This window comes from Corvus hawaiiensis, chromosome 12 (genome assembly GCF_020740725.1).
Source record: "Corvus hawaiiensis isolate bCorHaw1 chromosome 12, bCorHaw1.pri.cur, whole genome shotgun sequence".
In the NCBI taxonomy this organism is placed as follows: domain Eukaryota; kingdom Metazoa; phylum Chordata; class Aves; order Passeriformes; family Corvidae; genus Corvus; species Corvus hawaiiensis.
In genome coordinates, this window is record NC_063224.1 from 16,458,463 (window position 1) to 16,474,575 (window position 16,113).

Here is a 16,113-nt window from a genome sequence, read left to right on the forward strand (position 1 = left end):
GTTCGGCGCTACCGCCGCCGTGCCGCCGGCGTGGGGCCCCGTTCGGCGCTACCGCCGCCGTGCCGCCGGCGTGGGGCCCCGTTCGGCGCTACCGCCGCCGTGCCGCCGCCGGGGCCTTTCGCGGTTCCGGGCGCTGCGCAGGCCTCGGGCGGGGCGGGAGCCTCAGTCACCCGCCGGGACTGGCGGCGGCCGCGTCCACATCTCGCCGGAGCTCCTAGAGCCGCCCCTGCTCGAGCCCTGTGTCCCTGGCTGCCGCAGCCCTGTCGTCACAGCGGCGTGTCGCCGCTCGCGTTGCCCAGTACAGCGTGTCCAACAGCCCACGGCAGGAGGGCACGGGTGTCCCTTTCCCCTGGGGTTGCCCAGACGGCCCCGCATCACGCTTGCGTGGGGCATCTCTGCCCGGCGCACGCTGCAAAGTGCCTCCCCCTGTCCCTCCAGCTTTGACTGTGCATCCTCCAGGACTGGTTATATTGCCTGACACACCTGGTCCAGAGAGCAGCCACCAGCACTCCACACGCAGCGAGCTGCTGACACCTAAGTTTATCAAGCAGGGACACTATTTGCCATCGTGGGCCCTTGCTTGCTGCATGGTCTCATGCCACACTTGCATGTTGCCAAGCCCCAAACTTTTCGAAGTCCCCAGTTCTTTGCTTGGTATATCCTGGTCTCCACTCTCACTGCTCTCCACATCCCCTGCAGCTGGTCCTGTCCCTGTGCTCCCCACTAAGCCATGCCAGATATTGCCAAGGTCCCTGTCAGCACACACAAGGCCTCCTGTCCCAAACTGGGGCCATGCGGTGCACACAGATGGGCAGTGGTGATGTCACACCAGCTACTGTGACATCATTACCAAAATCAGTATTAAAGCTTTAAGAGATGCTGGGTGTCAGTGTGACCTGCAAAGGTGACGAGAGGGGTGCTGAGGAAGGAGCTTGTCCAGGGCTGCTGAGGGAGGAGGGTGTTGCGGAGACTCCAAGGTCTCGCACGTGTCCCGCTGTTCCCTCTCCGTTGTAGAGGCTCTTCAACTGCTCGCCACTACCCTGTCCCATTTGGCAATGGCGAAGCAGGACCCTGCCAGGGTGGAGTCCCCTTGCACCACGGCCATGAAGACGGAGAGCTGCTCCCAGTTTGGCCCCATACGGACCCGGCACCTCCTGCGGCAGCAACGGCGGGAGAAAAAGCCCTACAGCCGTCCAGAAAGCCACCTTAGGACCAGCTATCTGCTAGCTCCAAGTGCTGGGCCATCTCACCCAGCACAGTAAAGTCTTTTCATGTGCACTGGGTGATCCCGCGCTCATTTGTCAGTCATCCTCTGCTTTTCTTGAGGGCAGCGTTAGGGCATGGGACTGGTGGATTCCCTTCTTCCCCAGGGCTGACAGTCCCTTCCCTGTCCTGACTGGATGGGGGAGCCTGGGTGGAGGACATGGCACAGCCTCAGCCTGCCGGGCAGTGCTGCCAGCTTTGGGGTGCTTCCTGGCCTGGGGGAAGGTGCCTGGTTCAGTGATGTCTCTGGTAGATCTTTCTGGACTTGCAGGACTGTTGGCAGGTTTAAGAAGTGTCTCTGGGCTTGGGGGTGTTTATGTGTTTGGAGCTTGCCAACAGTTTTTGGGGATGTGACTGGATGTGGTGGTTGCTGCCAGTTAGGGGGGAAACTCCCTAACTTTTGGGGGTGTTTCTATGTCTGCCAGATGTGTGGTGCTGCCAGGTGTGAAGTGCATCTGGATTTGGGGTTTGTTCTTGGATTTGGGCGATTCAGACGAGGTCTAATCGTTATTTCTGGTTTAGGGGTGCTGCTGCGTTGGAAGCTGTAAAAGCAGGATCTGCCCCAGTGGAAGCAAACCCTGTCCCTGCAGGAGCATCAGCTGGTGCATCCCATCAGATGCTGGGCATGCTATGCCCTCTGGATGGTTGTGCCAGCAGCTTAGCTCCCCAGCCACCTCTGAGAAGAGCTGGGCTGCCGCCCCTGGGGGTTCTGAACTCGCCTCCTCTGAGGTGAAATCGTGTCTTTCACTCCTGGAGTACCTCAGGGTCGTGCCCATCTCGCTGCCTGCTCTGCCTCAGCAGATAATGGGGTGTTTCTGACCAGAGTTAAATGCCCTTAGACCCTCTTCGGAGTCTCTGTTGATAATCTCTCAGGGCCACTGCCCTGACTTTCCATCTTGCTGCTGGTTTGCTTGGCAGCAGTGCCAGGGAGGGAAGAGCCTTTAGCAAATCCTTTCCAAGTGCAGCTGAAGCTCAAGAGGTTTTCTGCAGTGGAGTTCCTGCAGCACCAGGCAAGGTCTCAGACGTTTCCTGGTTCATGTTAGTTCGCCTTTCACTGTCAGCAAGCACTGCATTGGCACAGTCTGGGCTCTTGGATCCTCTTGTTGCTTGTTTGTAATTTTTTTTTTTTTAACACTTGAGACACTTTGGAAACCCTCCCAGAAGAGGTGTCTCAGACGTGGCAAAATTGGCTTGAAAATGTGGATCCTGAGGACTAGAAGCAGTATGACAGCTCTCTGTCTTTGCATTTTGTATTTCTATTCTTTAACAAACCATTTTCATCCATTTTGATTTTCAAAACCCCTTCATCAGGTGCCCAGCCTACAGTGCAGAATGCTTTGCTTTATGACATATTTCTCTTTGAAGATAGTAGTTTACAGTGCACATGAAAATACTCTGGAAAAAGAGCATATAACTTCATTTATAAAACCACCAAGCTCTAAAGAAACTACAATAGAGAAGTGTCATCAAACTTGTTTCCTATTATCAGAATTTCTTCTCTCATCTCAAAACCCCTAATGCACTTAGGGTTACCAGTTAACACAACCAGACTTAACACTACTAGGAGTTTTATGTAACCATTTAGAGAAGCTGTCTGGGTTTATCTGAGACCATTTTCTGCTTGCCATCTGCTTTCAAGACTGCAGCTTGCAGGTGGGCAGTAGTGTCACAACAACCTCAGCTGTGTGTTCAGAGTTTGGCTTTACTACCCACTGACAACTCCAAAACCTCTCAAATCTCGGGCTGGAGCAGTCTTGAGACAAAATCAGGTAACGCAGCATGGGATGTGCTTGTCAGCTCCGTATCCCGGTGAATTGGTAGCATCCTCGTGAATTTTCTTTACTGCTACAAAGAAAAGCAATATTTCTGTTAAATTCTACAAAAATACTTGAGTGGAGTTTTTATTTTTCCACAGGCTGGCTGCTGAATTATGTCAAGGAAAACAAGACTCATTAAAGTCAGAGAAGTTAGTGCAGTAGGGACTGCAGTAAACTTATTTTTTAAATACTCTGAAAAAATCTTGACCTGATTCTGATTTTGCTTAAGCTATCAACAGTTGACATGGTGACATTTCACCTGTGAGGGATTTGAATCCACCTTGTATTTTCAAATAGCTTAACTAATGCATTTGCATAAAGAAGTATCATAAGTCATTCTCTGACTCCTCTCATTTCCCTTTGGCTCCCTGTACACTGTTTATCTGTTGATCTTGCTTTCCCTTCCATCTCTTGCTGAATCTCTGTCATGGCAGTGAAGCATATCACATCACATCTGGTTTGCAGTCATAACTTTATTTCCTTGGTAAGACTGTGGGAATTCTTCCCCCATGCATATTACAGACAAGTCAGTATTTCACGGACCTCCAGCTACTTCTTGTTCTGCCTGAAAATCAGTTTGAATTCAGTAAGAGGCTACCATTGCATTCGTTTACATTCCTGATACCTACTGATCCTGTAATTCAGCAACAAAAAAAGCAGTCACAGTTGTCTAATCTACTAACTTAATTTTAAGACTATCTAATAAGGAAAAAAAAAGCATTTATGGAAGTGCAAATTAATGGCTACATTGGATTTCATTTCAATTGATACATAACGACCTGGAAAACACAGAGAAAAAGATTTCCAATGGCTAGAATATCATGTTGGCACCAAGTAGCTGGATTTTCAAAAGGGCTCAATTACTGAGTGTTGAACGCTGTTGGACCTTGGGTCTTGGGTCTGAATGTACTCCTTAAAACCTGGTCATGAGTTCCCTTGAAAGTTTTGCTTTGACTGCACAAGATGTTTGATTTAAGGTGTTGACCTTTCCTTACCGAAGGAGAATATATATATTCTGTGGGTTTGAAGAGGGACCGAAGGGAGAGTTACTTCCAAAAATAGTCTGTACTTGTGCAGCCTTTAAAAATGAAAAATAGAGCTTTTAGGAGTAATGGTTAACAATGTGCCCTCATTACTCACTTTTAAATTGCTTTTCTTGGCACAAACATTTTGATGCTGGAATCCCTATTCCATGAAAAAGAAAGCTGAAGATGTTTTCTTTGTTATTTAACAGTCTCTGATCTCAGGAGTTCCATGTTCATTCCAGGATTCCGCAATGTAATCTGGGCTGATCCCGAGAACTCAGCTGGATTCTCCACAAGAACCATCCACTATCAGGGTTGTTCTTATTGCCAGTCTCAAGATGATAAATGCTTTCTTACAGGATCACCCAGAAAGTGTTTTTTAAAAAACGAGATTTTATGTGATAAGTTTACACCTGGTGGGGAAACCGCATGAAGTGGCTCATGTTCTTTATAATAGGTACCCCAGCAAAACAGCCTATGAATACATAGTCCTGTGCCAGTTAAACAAGTTCTGGAATTTGTGGTGGATTTTCAGTTTGACTGTAGCTGTAGGGATATGCTGAGATACTGACTTATTTCAGACAAGTCAGAGGTTAAGAAGCCATACAGACTTTTAATCATGTACAAATAAAGTAACAAAAATTTTTACCCCAACCTTAGCAAGTTTTTTCAAGATTTTGAAAGAAAGTTGGATATATTTGGGGCCTTTTTGCTGCTCTATTTCAACTCAGGAGTAAATGAGAGAATTCAGAATTTTACAAGTACATTAAGTGTTGGAAAATGAATTTAAATACAACACATTACAGATGCCTTGAGTAGTTAGATGTTATGCAGCTTTTGGGCTGTATTACACAGCAGAGATCCAAATTTTATCCTGTGGCCTCTAAGTACAATAGTAGAAAAAAGGTGCCCTTTTTGAATCCTCAAGGAAAGTCCTAGGAAAAAATGGCCTTCACAGGGATGCATAAGCTGGCAAAAATACTACAACAATTAAATACCGGTAATTGCGAATTTATTGCATAATTTAAGAAAATCTCGCACATTTAATAGATAAGGAATAGGAATTATCCTCCAAGCAGCAATATATTTAAATATTTAAATGAAATGAGAGAAACAGCTATTTATGATGTGAAGGGACATCTCTGTTGGGAGATTCAGACCAGCCAAAAGCAGCCAGTGTGTTTTACTTCATTTTCAAATGTCAGGTGTTAAATTGGGAACATTTGCACATGGTAGTCTGGCCCCACTTTTCTGTTCCACTGGGGTGTGCTGCCCTTCCCATGGGAGAGGTGAGTGAGTGGGAATGCTGTGCCAGAAAGGGGCTCCTGTCTCCCTCGCAGGGCTTTCAGGCAGCGGCTGTAAATGGCAGTGTGTCTGAGCCTGCAGGAGACAAGGCTTAGCAAGGCTTCACACAGCAGAGTGTGATCTAGTCCCAGCTTGCTTTATTCTATGGGAATGTTCCAAATGACATCTAATATTTAATCATAATTGAGACATTTAGAGGCAAACATGTCTAGACTAACTGATGTTTTAAACCAGCTACCCCCCTTTTTTCCAGCAGTGTATCACTGTGGACTGCATGTATTTAAATAATTAAGATCAGATTTTTGTTTCATTCAGCACTCTTAACCCATAGGTAAAACTCTTGGCCACAGATCCATCCAATTAAACTCTATAAAGGATGATTGCTGTTTTCACAGGAGCTCACATAGTCCCAAAGTTCCTCTTAAACTTTAGAACTGAGAGGATCCCTACAGCTCATATTGGAAAGGGTTACCATGCAGCAGTATTTTGTAATTAAAGTACAGAAATAAAAGGTGAAATCCAGCCACTCAGACATCAGGCTGAAATAATACGCCAAAATATGATATAATGTAGGCCAAAACATAATATATATCCCTGTACATGATGAGAGTACTCACTAAACATTTTTAGCATCTGAATAGAAAATAAATTAACAGAGAAAACTTGTGTTTTAGTAAAGAGTGAGTTCAATGCAGGAGAGGGATACTGTTAACTCGCCACTCTGTGTGGGAGGGGTTACTAAGCAAAACTCTGTGTTGATAACCCAAAACATGGCCGTGGTCTTTTGTGTATGTAATTATGGGATCAGGAATTCACAAATGTATCTCTTGGCAGTGCGGCAAACTTCATCCACCCACTTGCCTTGGGATGACTGAGACAAAAAGACACAGTTTTCATGCTTGCCCCCGTTGGGCTGGGCACGGTCCCAGTTGAAGTACTGCAGAGCCATGCCATTGACATCAACAAACCTCCCTTCATTGACCATGTCAGTGACACCCAGCCAGAACTCGGACACTTGGGGCGCGCTTTGCTTGCTGTAATCTCGAAGAATGTTCGTTTCATCGTTATTCCTCGGGATAGCCAGTGTCCCACCCTTGGCTATGCAGTCTTCATTGGCTTCATGGAAATGTTTGGTGCCTTCTGACATGAGGTAGCACTTCTTATGGGCCTTGGTCCCACGAAGGCACACTGTGAACAGATACGATTTTGCACGTTCAGTACAAGTGGGGGGTGGAGCTTTCAGTAATGGTTCCTCAAGTGATAATTTTCCAAAAGCGTGTTGAAACTTGAGCAAACAAGTCCCTCAGCAAGCAAAAGGCTCTTGACTCCACAGAGTGGGTCTGAAAGTAGGAGTAAGATCAGACTTACCTGCTGATGCTCCAGTTCATGTAGGAGCCTGTGTGCAGCCAGCACGTCAGCGTGCCTTTGGGAAGGGACGGCTAAAATATAGCCCACGCCTGTTGTCAGTGCCCCTTTTACCAAATAGTCCTGCTTTCAAGCATGTTTTACCTAATTTCACCAGTCTCGAAACTGAGGGAATGGATGAGGTATGGATATTTGTATTGTCGCCAGATAGAAGCTGGTCATCAGGAAATCTGTATTGGCTTTATAGTCGAGACAGATGTAAATGTCTTTTAATATTTGTGATATTTAAGTAAAGCAAATTTTTACACCTTATCTAAGCTCAGTTTCCAGCAAGCAAAGGCAGGACAGAAAACTGTTGTATTAAATGTGTCTTGCTGACCAGGAAAATATTGATTTGAAATTCATAATACAAATCTCTGTGTGATTAATAAAAGTGTAATTCTACCTGCAGAAGATTGCATATTCACATCCATAGGCATTAATTTATTTTCCAGCAAAGTCTCTTCCTTCAAACTCTAAATTCAAATGAGGTAAAGTGACTTAAATCTATAAGTGCTTTTAAAAAATGCACACTTATTACTGACCTTACAGGACAATCTGGACCCAATCTTCTAAACATTTGAATTTATAAATCTGTTTCCTTTTACTTCTGGGGAAGTCTTGATGTAAAGTCCAAATAGACCAGAGGGTTAATTTGGCAGCTACTCTCTCTGTCACTGGAATTGCCTTGCAGAGCTGCTGCTGGGGTTGTTCCAGCCTGAGGTCTGTGGGGACAGGAGCACTGGAAGGAATCCTTAAACTTTGCCTTACAGATCTCCTAATGGAGATTTGTGAAAAACTGATTCTCCCAAGAAAAACAGTGATAACAAGAGAACCCTCCTTGGTGGAATGTTCCTTGTGAGCTGAGGAAGGCCTTGAATAGACTCCTGTGACAATTATTTTTAGAATCCTGCATGTTATTAATTGCAGATTATTTCATTTTTTGCTTAAGCTCATCTTGTACTTATGTACATCTTCTGTCCTGATGTTTTCTATAATCTAATTCCTGTCATCTGTTCTTGTAAAAAAATAATTATGTCTCTGATCAACAGGATATGGAAGTCACTTTGGACCACATCCTATGTCTCAAGTTTTTAGTATTTCCAGTTGTAGTATTCACTGCATTCCTTAGCTGCATTTTCAGTCATAATTTTCTATTAAGGTTTAACCTTCAAATTTTAACCCTTCCAAAGGTCAAAGAGAAGTAATGAACATATTTATTAAATGTGGAAGGCTTTAACACATTTATATTTATGAGAAAGATCAGAGAGACTTTACTTCAGCAGTGATAAGGTCTGGATGTCTTTAGGGAGAAAGTATGTGCTGCAAAATGGTATGTGGCAGCATTTCACATTTCACTCTATGTAGAAAGGAGACCCAGAAAGTTCAAGCAAAAGAAGAAACCAGATTTTTAAGGTGTGTCCTGGAAATGTCCATAAGCTGAAAATGGAGCTCCTTTTTTCAATTATCACATTAACAAAGACAGTCAGAGCTAGGGCGTGATAGGTGTCTTTTTGCCAGATTTGGATTCCAGTTGAACGGTGTGGGTTATAAATTTAGAATAAAGCTCAAAATAAATTTTGAGGAGAGGAAGTCTCCCAGTTCTGGTTTCATTTCTAAGCCACTGCATGCTTCCTCTCAAGCTCCTTCTGGAAGCAACACAAAAATTACTTTTAAATAAGAGTTACTTGTCTAGCACAGGCTCCCTCTTTGAAGAAACTTCTAAAGCCTTCTTATAAGACATTTGAAATAAAAATATTTTGTAAAGCCCCAAAAGCTAAATGTAACCCAAGACATAAAACTGGACAACCCAGATATTTCCATCCCTAAGGAAAATATGTTCTGTTTCATGAGAATGATGTAATTTCCTCTTGTACATGTTTAAATGCCAGATTTTGTGTCAACAGCTGTGAAAAAGCACAACTGTCTAGTAGGTGCATGTGTATTTACCCTTCTTATTTTGTTAGGAAATTTCCATCTGGTTATTTAAATACTTAAAGGACTCTGCACATTGGTCCAGGATATTTCTGAACTCACAGTGGATATAACTTTGAAGTTTTATGGCAACATTCGCATTTGAATATGTGCTCGTATCAAAGCTGGGCACTTAACTCACTGACCACATAAACTCTTAGACCCAGGAACCCTCAATGTGCTGCCTTTGATGATAGAAAACTCAGAGCTTGAAGTTGTGCATAGCAAAGACAAAAGTAGTTCTTGCACCAGGTTAGCTCTTGCTCTCAGTGAAGAATCACTACTCATTCCCCATTAGCTGAGATCTCATTTTACTTGAATGCTTCCTTCAACACTTGTCTGTCTGGTACAGCTCTGGCACACCATGGCTTTATGGAGCTGTACTCCTCAGTCATAAAATCCCGTTAAAGAGAGGGATGGGAGTGAAGAAGAGAGGCAGTGAGAATTTTCGGAAGCCACTGACCGGTATAAACTGCTTTACCTGTCTGGAGTGCTTGTATTTCCTTCAGAGCATTTACTTCTCGCCACAGTTTGTCAATCTGGGTCTTCAGGTCATCTTTTTCTTACACAAAAGGAATATACAGAAATTAACAGATATGCACACACACAGACAAAATTAAAATTACATGTTAAAAGCTGTTTCAAAATATCATGGGTTGCTGCATTGCTGAGATGCATTTTGATTATTTTTAAATACTTGCCCTTAATGAACACATGCCTCTAGGATTCCTATAAAAAACAGGAAGAACCCACCTTTACCTTTCATTCTCATATTTTATCATGGATTTTGCCCTAAAAACTGTTTGAAAATCATGGATTGTTGCAGCTAATAATTGTTTAGTGAGCTGGTATCTAATTTACAGAAAATGTGCCTTTTTCTTTTGAACCTGTACACTCTGGTGTATGGACGTGACATACAAAAAACAACAGGACATAAGTTGTGTTCTTCAAAGAAATGTTATTTCTGTGAGCATGAAAGTTTCACACAACTCTTGTTTTAGCACAGGGAGGAACAACAAATAAAACACAACTTGACAGTCTGAATGTTGCAGATGTGCTTTTTGAGCTGCAATCTCCACTTCCCAGGATTAGCCTTCCTCTCTGCCTCACTGTAGAGAGGGCCTGGGGACTTGAGTCATGCAAATTCACTCTGAATCAGCATTTTGTAGCATTTACAAAAGCACCAAGAATATGGTGGGACAGGAAGAGAAGCTAATTTGTACATAACTCCATTTTTGTGTCCTCTTTTTTTTTTTTTTTTGTTTTGTTTGGGATTTTTTGGGTTTTTTTAATCAACGTAATGTCTTTCAGGGTTTCCTGCTTCCCCAAGGCAGAATTCCCAGTTCTCCAATCTGTTCTTCTCTCTGCTGGCACAAAAGATGTGTAGCAGCCTGTCCTTAGGACCCCAAGCTTGAAACCCTAGAGATTCCAGGGGAGAAGGGAGTGCTCCATGTTGGAGTGAAAGCTTCTCTGGACTCAAGCCCAGATGGAAGCCAAAGCGCAGGCATTGAATTAAAACCTTTGGACAAGCTGAGATACATGAAGCTACACCAAAGTGAAATAGAAATATAGATTTTTAACTTCACTAGAAATATATGCTAAGTGCCTTAAACATTAAAAAGCTGTAGCAGAGATCTTAAACACAGTTCTTGCTGCAGCAGTGTTACCTTTTCACAGAATTTTTTACTTTAGACAAAATATAGATAGAATTACACTGTTTCCATTTTTTAGATTGAGTGTTCACATGAACAGTAAGAGCTGATAGAAACTGTACACACCAATCTGTGTAATACCTGTGTAACACTTGTGTAAGGCTTATGACTGTTAGAATTAGACCAGGATAGGTTAAGGAAAGGAAAACTAGAATAGTGTGTTAATTTCATTGGTCAATTAATAAATATAATCCACACTTCTGTAAGAAAAAATACATAGTGTATAGTGTATAGAGCATATAGAGTATATGGAGCATATAGAACATATAGAAGCAGCTGTTTTCTGCCTGCTGTTGCTGCCATTGCTGCTTGGCTTTATCACGTAACCCCCTTGAACTCTGCCTTCAAGAAAGCTGTGAGACTATGAAATAAAGAACTCAGCAGAACAGCAGCCTCCTCTGCTCTCTTACCCTGCTCCGAGAAGGAAAGGTACCCTGTCAAAAGCTCAACAGCTCCAGAGCAGCAAAATCTTCTTGCACAATGGCTTTATCAAAGCCACAGTTTTTTAATTGACTAGGAGTTCAAGTATTTGCCATTAGTGTAGCCTCCATCATACCCACTTTTATTAGAAATAAGTCTTTAAATTCAATACAGAGACATTTCTAAACAATATTCTGTGGTTTTGTATTTACTCTGCAAGCTTTGCTGTTGGAACTGATGCTTTATCTTTTCCTGCTAATTCTTTGATGTTGACCTGCTAGTTGGTTTGACTTGCTATTTCACAGTACTTTTCACACAGGTGGCATAATATTCCACAAATAGTAGACATTCATTGTGTTAAAATTAGGAAATGGTACAAAAATCTGAACAATAACTCTTGGAGACTGAATACTTCTGCTTGTTTCCCCCTTATATATTAATTTCCATTTTTCTGATCTTAGTCAATATAGCTACATAACTAAGAATGATCAGCCAGAGTCCTCTCTCAGCTGTAACCTGTGAGTTCTAAATAATGTTGACGGAGGTGAACAGCCATAACAGAGCAATGCACTTGCTGCTGTTATACAGCTCTATTTCCATAACTCATTCTGGCACCTTATTTGTGGCTTTGCTAACTCACATAAAAATATTTTAAACACACAGATAATATAGACTCAAGTGTGCTTTATAAATAAGCATTTATGTAGTGTTAGTTTCTGGTTCATGCAATGCTATTTAAAGTACACAGTAAATTTGCATGGTTTGTATGTTTCTATCCCTCCTCCCAGTTCAGACCCAGTACCTTTCACTCTACGTTTGCTGTGCTTCCTGGCTTTGAGTTTGGAAGCCTGGCTGATGGTCTGATCCAGCAGTAGTAAGCTGATGAGTAGAAAAATCGTAAGTCCAGTTTGTGCCATGTCTCTTTGAAGGACCCTTAGTAGGATCTTGAAGAGATTCCCTTCAGCAGCTCTGAGAGCAGGTCCCACAGACCCATCTCAGCGGGGACTGCCTGAGGTCAGGTTTATAAAGTGTGGTGACAGGCTTGGCTGGACTCCTTGCTTACGAAATGTGTGTAATACTTTAGCTGGCTGTAGCATAAGACGCTCCCTTGTTCTCACATCCCGTCTGAAACTCCTGTTTCCATTCTGAGTTCAGCTGTACCAGTCCTGAACACTGCACTGATTGCCTCACCTGTAAGTGCCACATCTCCTGTTCTAACACTGACGCCAAAATGGATGGAAAGCCAGATGCTTGTGCACTGCCAGCTTTGAGGAGAGGTAGCCAGAAGATTTCCACAAGTGTCAGAGGCTCACCCAGCATGGCTCTGCCCCAAGCTGGTTAAGTCGTGACAGTGGCCATCACCTTCCACTGAAGCAAAACCAGGATGCCGCTCCCTCAGCAAATGCAAACACTGCAACTACAGACCCACACAGATGTTTATCTGTGTTTTATTTATCTATGTATTTACATTAAAATCACACTATGTGAGGAGTGCATTTATCGTTTTATGAAGAGTCAATAAATGCCTGATAGATATGACTGCATTTCTGGTTGAGAACAGCATCAGCAGGGTCTAGTCAGGGGAACAAAAGGTAGCTATGCTCTCCCAAAGGTTCCCAAGTCCTGACTGTAGGGTCAGTGGAAGAGTAAAACACAAGGTGCTTGAAGCAGGACAGTGTCTCCCTGGACTCTGGAGAACTTTCTGAGTTTGAATCTCTTTCATTTGCCCTTGGGCTCTGTGGACTTCTGTGGGGCTGCCATTAACTGGGATTGCTGTATGAAATAGAACCTCTCTGATTCTGGTGAACAAATGAAATTGTCACAAAAAGATTCCCATACATCACACTTTTTCTTTTTTCCTTTTCTTTTTCCCCCATTAAGAGAGGGTTTGTTTAAAATATTGACACCAAAGCCATTGCTGGGTGCTGGCTGGGGCAGTTCATGCCCTTCAGAGCTGTTCTTCCTGACATCCCTTTGCCGTCTCTGCCTTGATTACATTCTGCTCACATTGCTGACACTTTTTTTATCAGGACTTTAAGATCAGGAGACTTACTAGTTTATTAAAAGAAAGCTGGGATTTAGGAACATGCTGGTGTACTTCATGAATACTGACTGGCTTTTTCCAACCCCCACTAAGACACTTCAGTACTTACAGCACAAACCACACCTGCCCTGTCTGTTCTGGACACCTTTAAACAGCTCCCTGTATTCTCACAGTCTGTAACTAGCAGCTATCTCTTAATCATTAGCTAAGAAACTTTCCATAAATGCATCCTGATAGGATAAAACTTAGTTCCAGTGGTCCTGCTCCAAAATATTGAAGTATTAACATCCATTGTGTCAGGAAACCTCTGGATCAACATTGCTCAGTCCTCAGAGCTATTTTGGAGCACAGCACACCAGACATGGCTGTTGTGGGTCCCACCCACCCAGAACTGCCCGAAAAATCTCACACAGCTGCAAATTTCAGTCCATGGTAAATGTGGAAAGGGCTGACATTCCAACTAACACACCAGGAACTGAAATCTGAGCTGGCAGAGAGGAAAGCAAGGAGCTTTGCAAGGGTCTAGTTCAGGATTTAATCTGTCCTTTAGAACAAGCCCTAAGCTCACTCTTGATCCATATTTTATTCCAGTGGTATTGGGGCATCAATGTAAGTTAATTAAGGGCAGATGGCTGAATCAATAACTGCTTCCACTTAGTTTTTCAGTTGGTGCCTTCTCAGATCTTGTAGATTTGCACATGAAGCTGATCCTAAACCACTGCAGCTTTCAACCTGACAAATTATACTGTGCTAATTTCAGGTTGCCTTGATAAGGGAGCTGCAAACCCCTGGAGCTGTTTCATGTGGAGCTTAACTGTCTCACAGGCTTTGGGAGAGGCTGGGCCAGTAGCTGGGTCAACAAGCCTTTTAGTGTGTGTTCAAGGTTCCAGTACCAGAATGGATTTGTTCCTGCCCCAAGGAACTTGAGCTTGCTAACACAGGCTTCTTTTCTTCCTGTGAAATGAGTCTGACAGAGAAAGATTTGTACTCTACTGAGGCAGCATACAAGTCACTAGAAATGGAGGGATAAAGAAAACACAGATTTGGTATTCTGGCAGTTCTTGGCCAAGAGCGTGAGTGAAAAAACTGCTTTTTTGGAGTATGCCATGTAATGTCCTTTCAAGAACAGAGTTGAAATTCTGTTTTGAAAGCTTAATCCCCCTCATTCAGTAGTCTCTCTGACCATTTTGCCAGTCTGCAAGCAGCTCAGCTGGATTTCACTCCTTAAAAGTGCATCACAAAGCTGCCCTTGCAGCTGCTGGGATAGACCGCAAGGAGATAGGGGCTAGAATTCCTCTGGAGTACCCAAATAACAGTTTCCACACTTATGACTAACCTATAGCAACTGAGGAAGCAGGTTTAACTTTTTGTGTACGGTGTGTGGGAAGGAGAGCCAGAGAACAGTCAAAATATGCTGCTGAGAAGGCATAACCTCGCAATGCTACTGAGGAAATGGTGCCACACAGGAGGCTCCCTGAAGTGAGTACCTGGGCTGTGTATGGGCTTGAAACAAGCATTATAATGTCATTTAGAGGTGGAATTTTTCTTTTACTGGCACAGTTACAGCAAGGTGATATAGCTCAGGGAGTGACTACTATTATATACTGATAAAAGTAATTTTTCCTGAAACAAGTTACTCCACTTTCTGTATCAGAATATACGATACAAGAATAAATATTCTCATATCTTTAGAGCTGCATCCAGACTCGGATGGAAGTGTGTTTTTTTTGTTTACAGCACTATAGTAGAACTTGTGCATACAGACAGAATTGTGTCTTGAAGTGCTTAGTTCACTTTGAGGCACTCCTGAAGTGCTCTGTCTGATAAGAAACATCTTGCAAAAGCCAGAGCTGCTATGCTGCAGTGGCACCTGGGGTTTTGGCTCCCATCTCCCCACCTCATTCCATTTGCTTTCAGACAACCAGACCATTCAGAACACAAACATCCTTTGGTAAAAGGCTTTTTTCTGTTTCTCCACAGAGACTCTTCAAGGTAAAAACTGTTTTCTTCAGAGACAGTTCTACCTTTATATGCTCCTGTAAACTGGCTCAGGAAAAGTCTTCATACAGCTGTTTTTTCCTCTCCTTTCTCATCCATCCCTGGGTTTGTGGAAAGAACATGCAATGGGGCACAGAGTATGAGAAGCCAGTGTGAGATGAGGACTGGATGCTGAGCTCCTGAAATAGGTCTGGTTGCAGAAGTACAACAGCATTTGTAAAAAATAGCTTTAAAAAGATTTAGTGCTTCAGTCTGTTGGGAAGTGAACTGCTCCCAGCTGCCAGTAGATTGCCCGTGTTTTACTGAGCCCTACAGTCCCCTTGTGCTTCAGAGCTAGTTGTGCTGGGGGATGTTTGACCAAATGGGAAATGGATGGGCTGTATTTGCTCCGGGGATCAGGGAAAACTCCATTTTTCTTGCAGAATTTCAGTTCTAGAAAATTAAGCTCAGCTTTAGGAAAATAAAGCCATGAAGGTGAGTAATTATTTGCCCCTTCTACTGAGAGTATAAAGAGAAAATGAAAACTGATCAGAGCTGTTACCAGGCCAAGGAATTGCAATTGGGGCAACCTGAAGAGCCAGAATGGTCAATAAAAGTAGATAATACAAAGGTTAATAAAAGGTTTATCACCTCTGATATGTCCATTTTTATTACTGTCTTGGGTAAATGGGATCCACTGGTTGATTTTTGTTTTAATTTAATGTAGTAAATTTTGCAAACTCTCCTAGTCAAGGGTTATGTTGTGCTTGGAAAATTGCTGTATGCTTGGTTTCTTTGGCCTTGAAAAGTCTTGCAAAGTCTTGCTTAAGGATTTGATCTCAGTCCAAAGAGGTATGAGGCAGAATCATGGCTGACATCCCAACACCAAAGTTATTTTGGGGAAATTTGTACAAGCAAACTGTGTTTAGAAAAGAGAAGGGCTAGCCTTATGGTATGTGAGGTTTTGTGAAACTTACTAATGATATTTTGGGGTTTTGCCATTGGTTCAAGTTTTTTCCTGTCATGCTAATTTGGTGTTTTGAAAGGAAATTTGCTGGGTACAAGAGATCTGCTCTAACAGAATTAAAGGTGGTTCCAGGTTTATTGCAGAACCAGGCTGCCCACCAGTGACCTGCACTGAGTGTCAGTGAGTTTTGAAATGAGGGCATTCA

At 43.0% G+C, this 16,113-nt stretch overlaps 1 protein-coding gene across 1 annotated transcript; it reads right to left on the bottom strand.

Annotated features, from left to right (window-relative positions):
- Positions 1-3,535: 3,535 nt before the first annotated feature.
- On the bottom strand, positions 3,536-12,046 carry CLEC3A (C-type lectin domain family 3 member A). Its single transcript, XM_048317152.1, has 3 exons — positions 11,723-12,046; positions 9,270-9,350; positions 3,536-6,598 (listed from the first exon to the last, which is right to left on the bottom strand). The coding sequence occupies exons 1-3, from the start codon at positions 11,835-11,837 to the stop codon at positions 6,207-6,209; spliced, it is 588 nt and encodes a 195-aa protein (XP_048173109.1). The 5' UTR covers positions 11,838-12,046; the 3' UTR covers positions 3,536-6,206.
- Positions 12,047-16,113: the final 4,067 nt, after the last annotated feature.

Coding starts and splice junctions, on each gene's coding strand:
- CLEC3A (XM_048317152.1), bottom strand. CDS start 11,837: ATGGCACAAACTGGACTTACGATTTTTCTACTCATCAGCTTACTACTG. Junction 9,351..11,722: donor CAGCAAACGTAGAGTGAAAG/GTACTGGGTCTG, acceptor CTTTTGTGTAAG/AAAAAGATGACCTGAAGACC. Junction 6,599..9,269: donor AATACAAGCACTCCAGACAG/GTAAAGCAGTTT, acceptor ATCTGTTCACAG/TGTGCCTTCGTGGGACCAAG.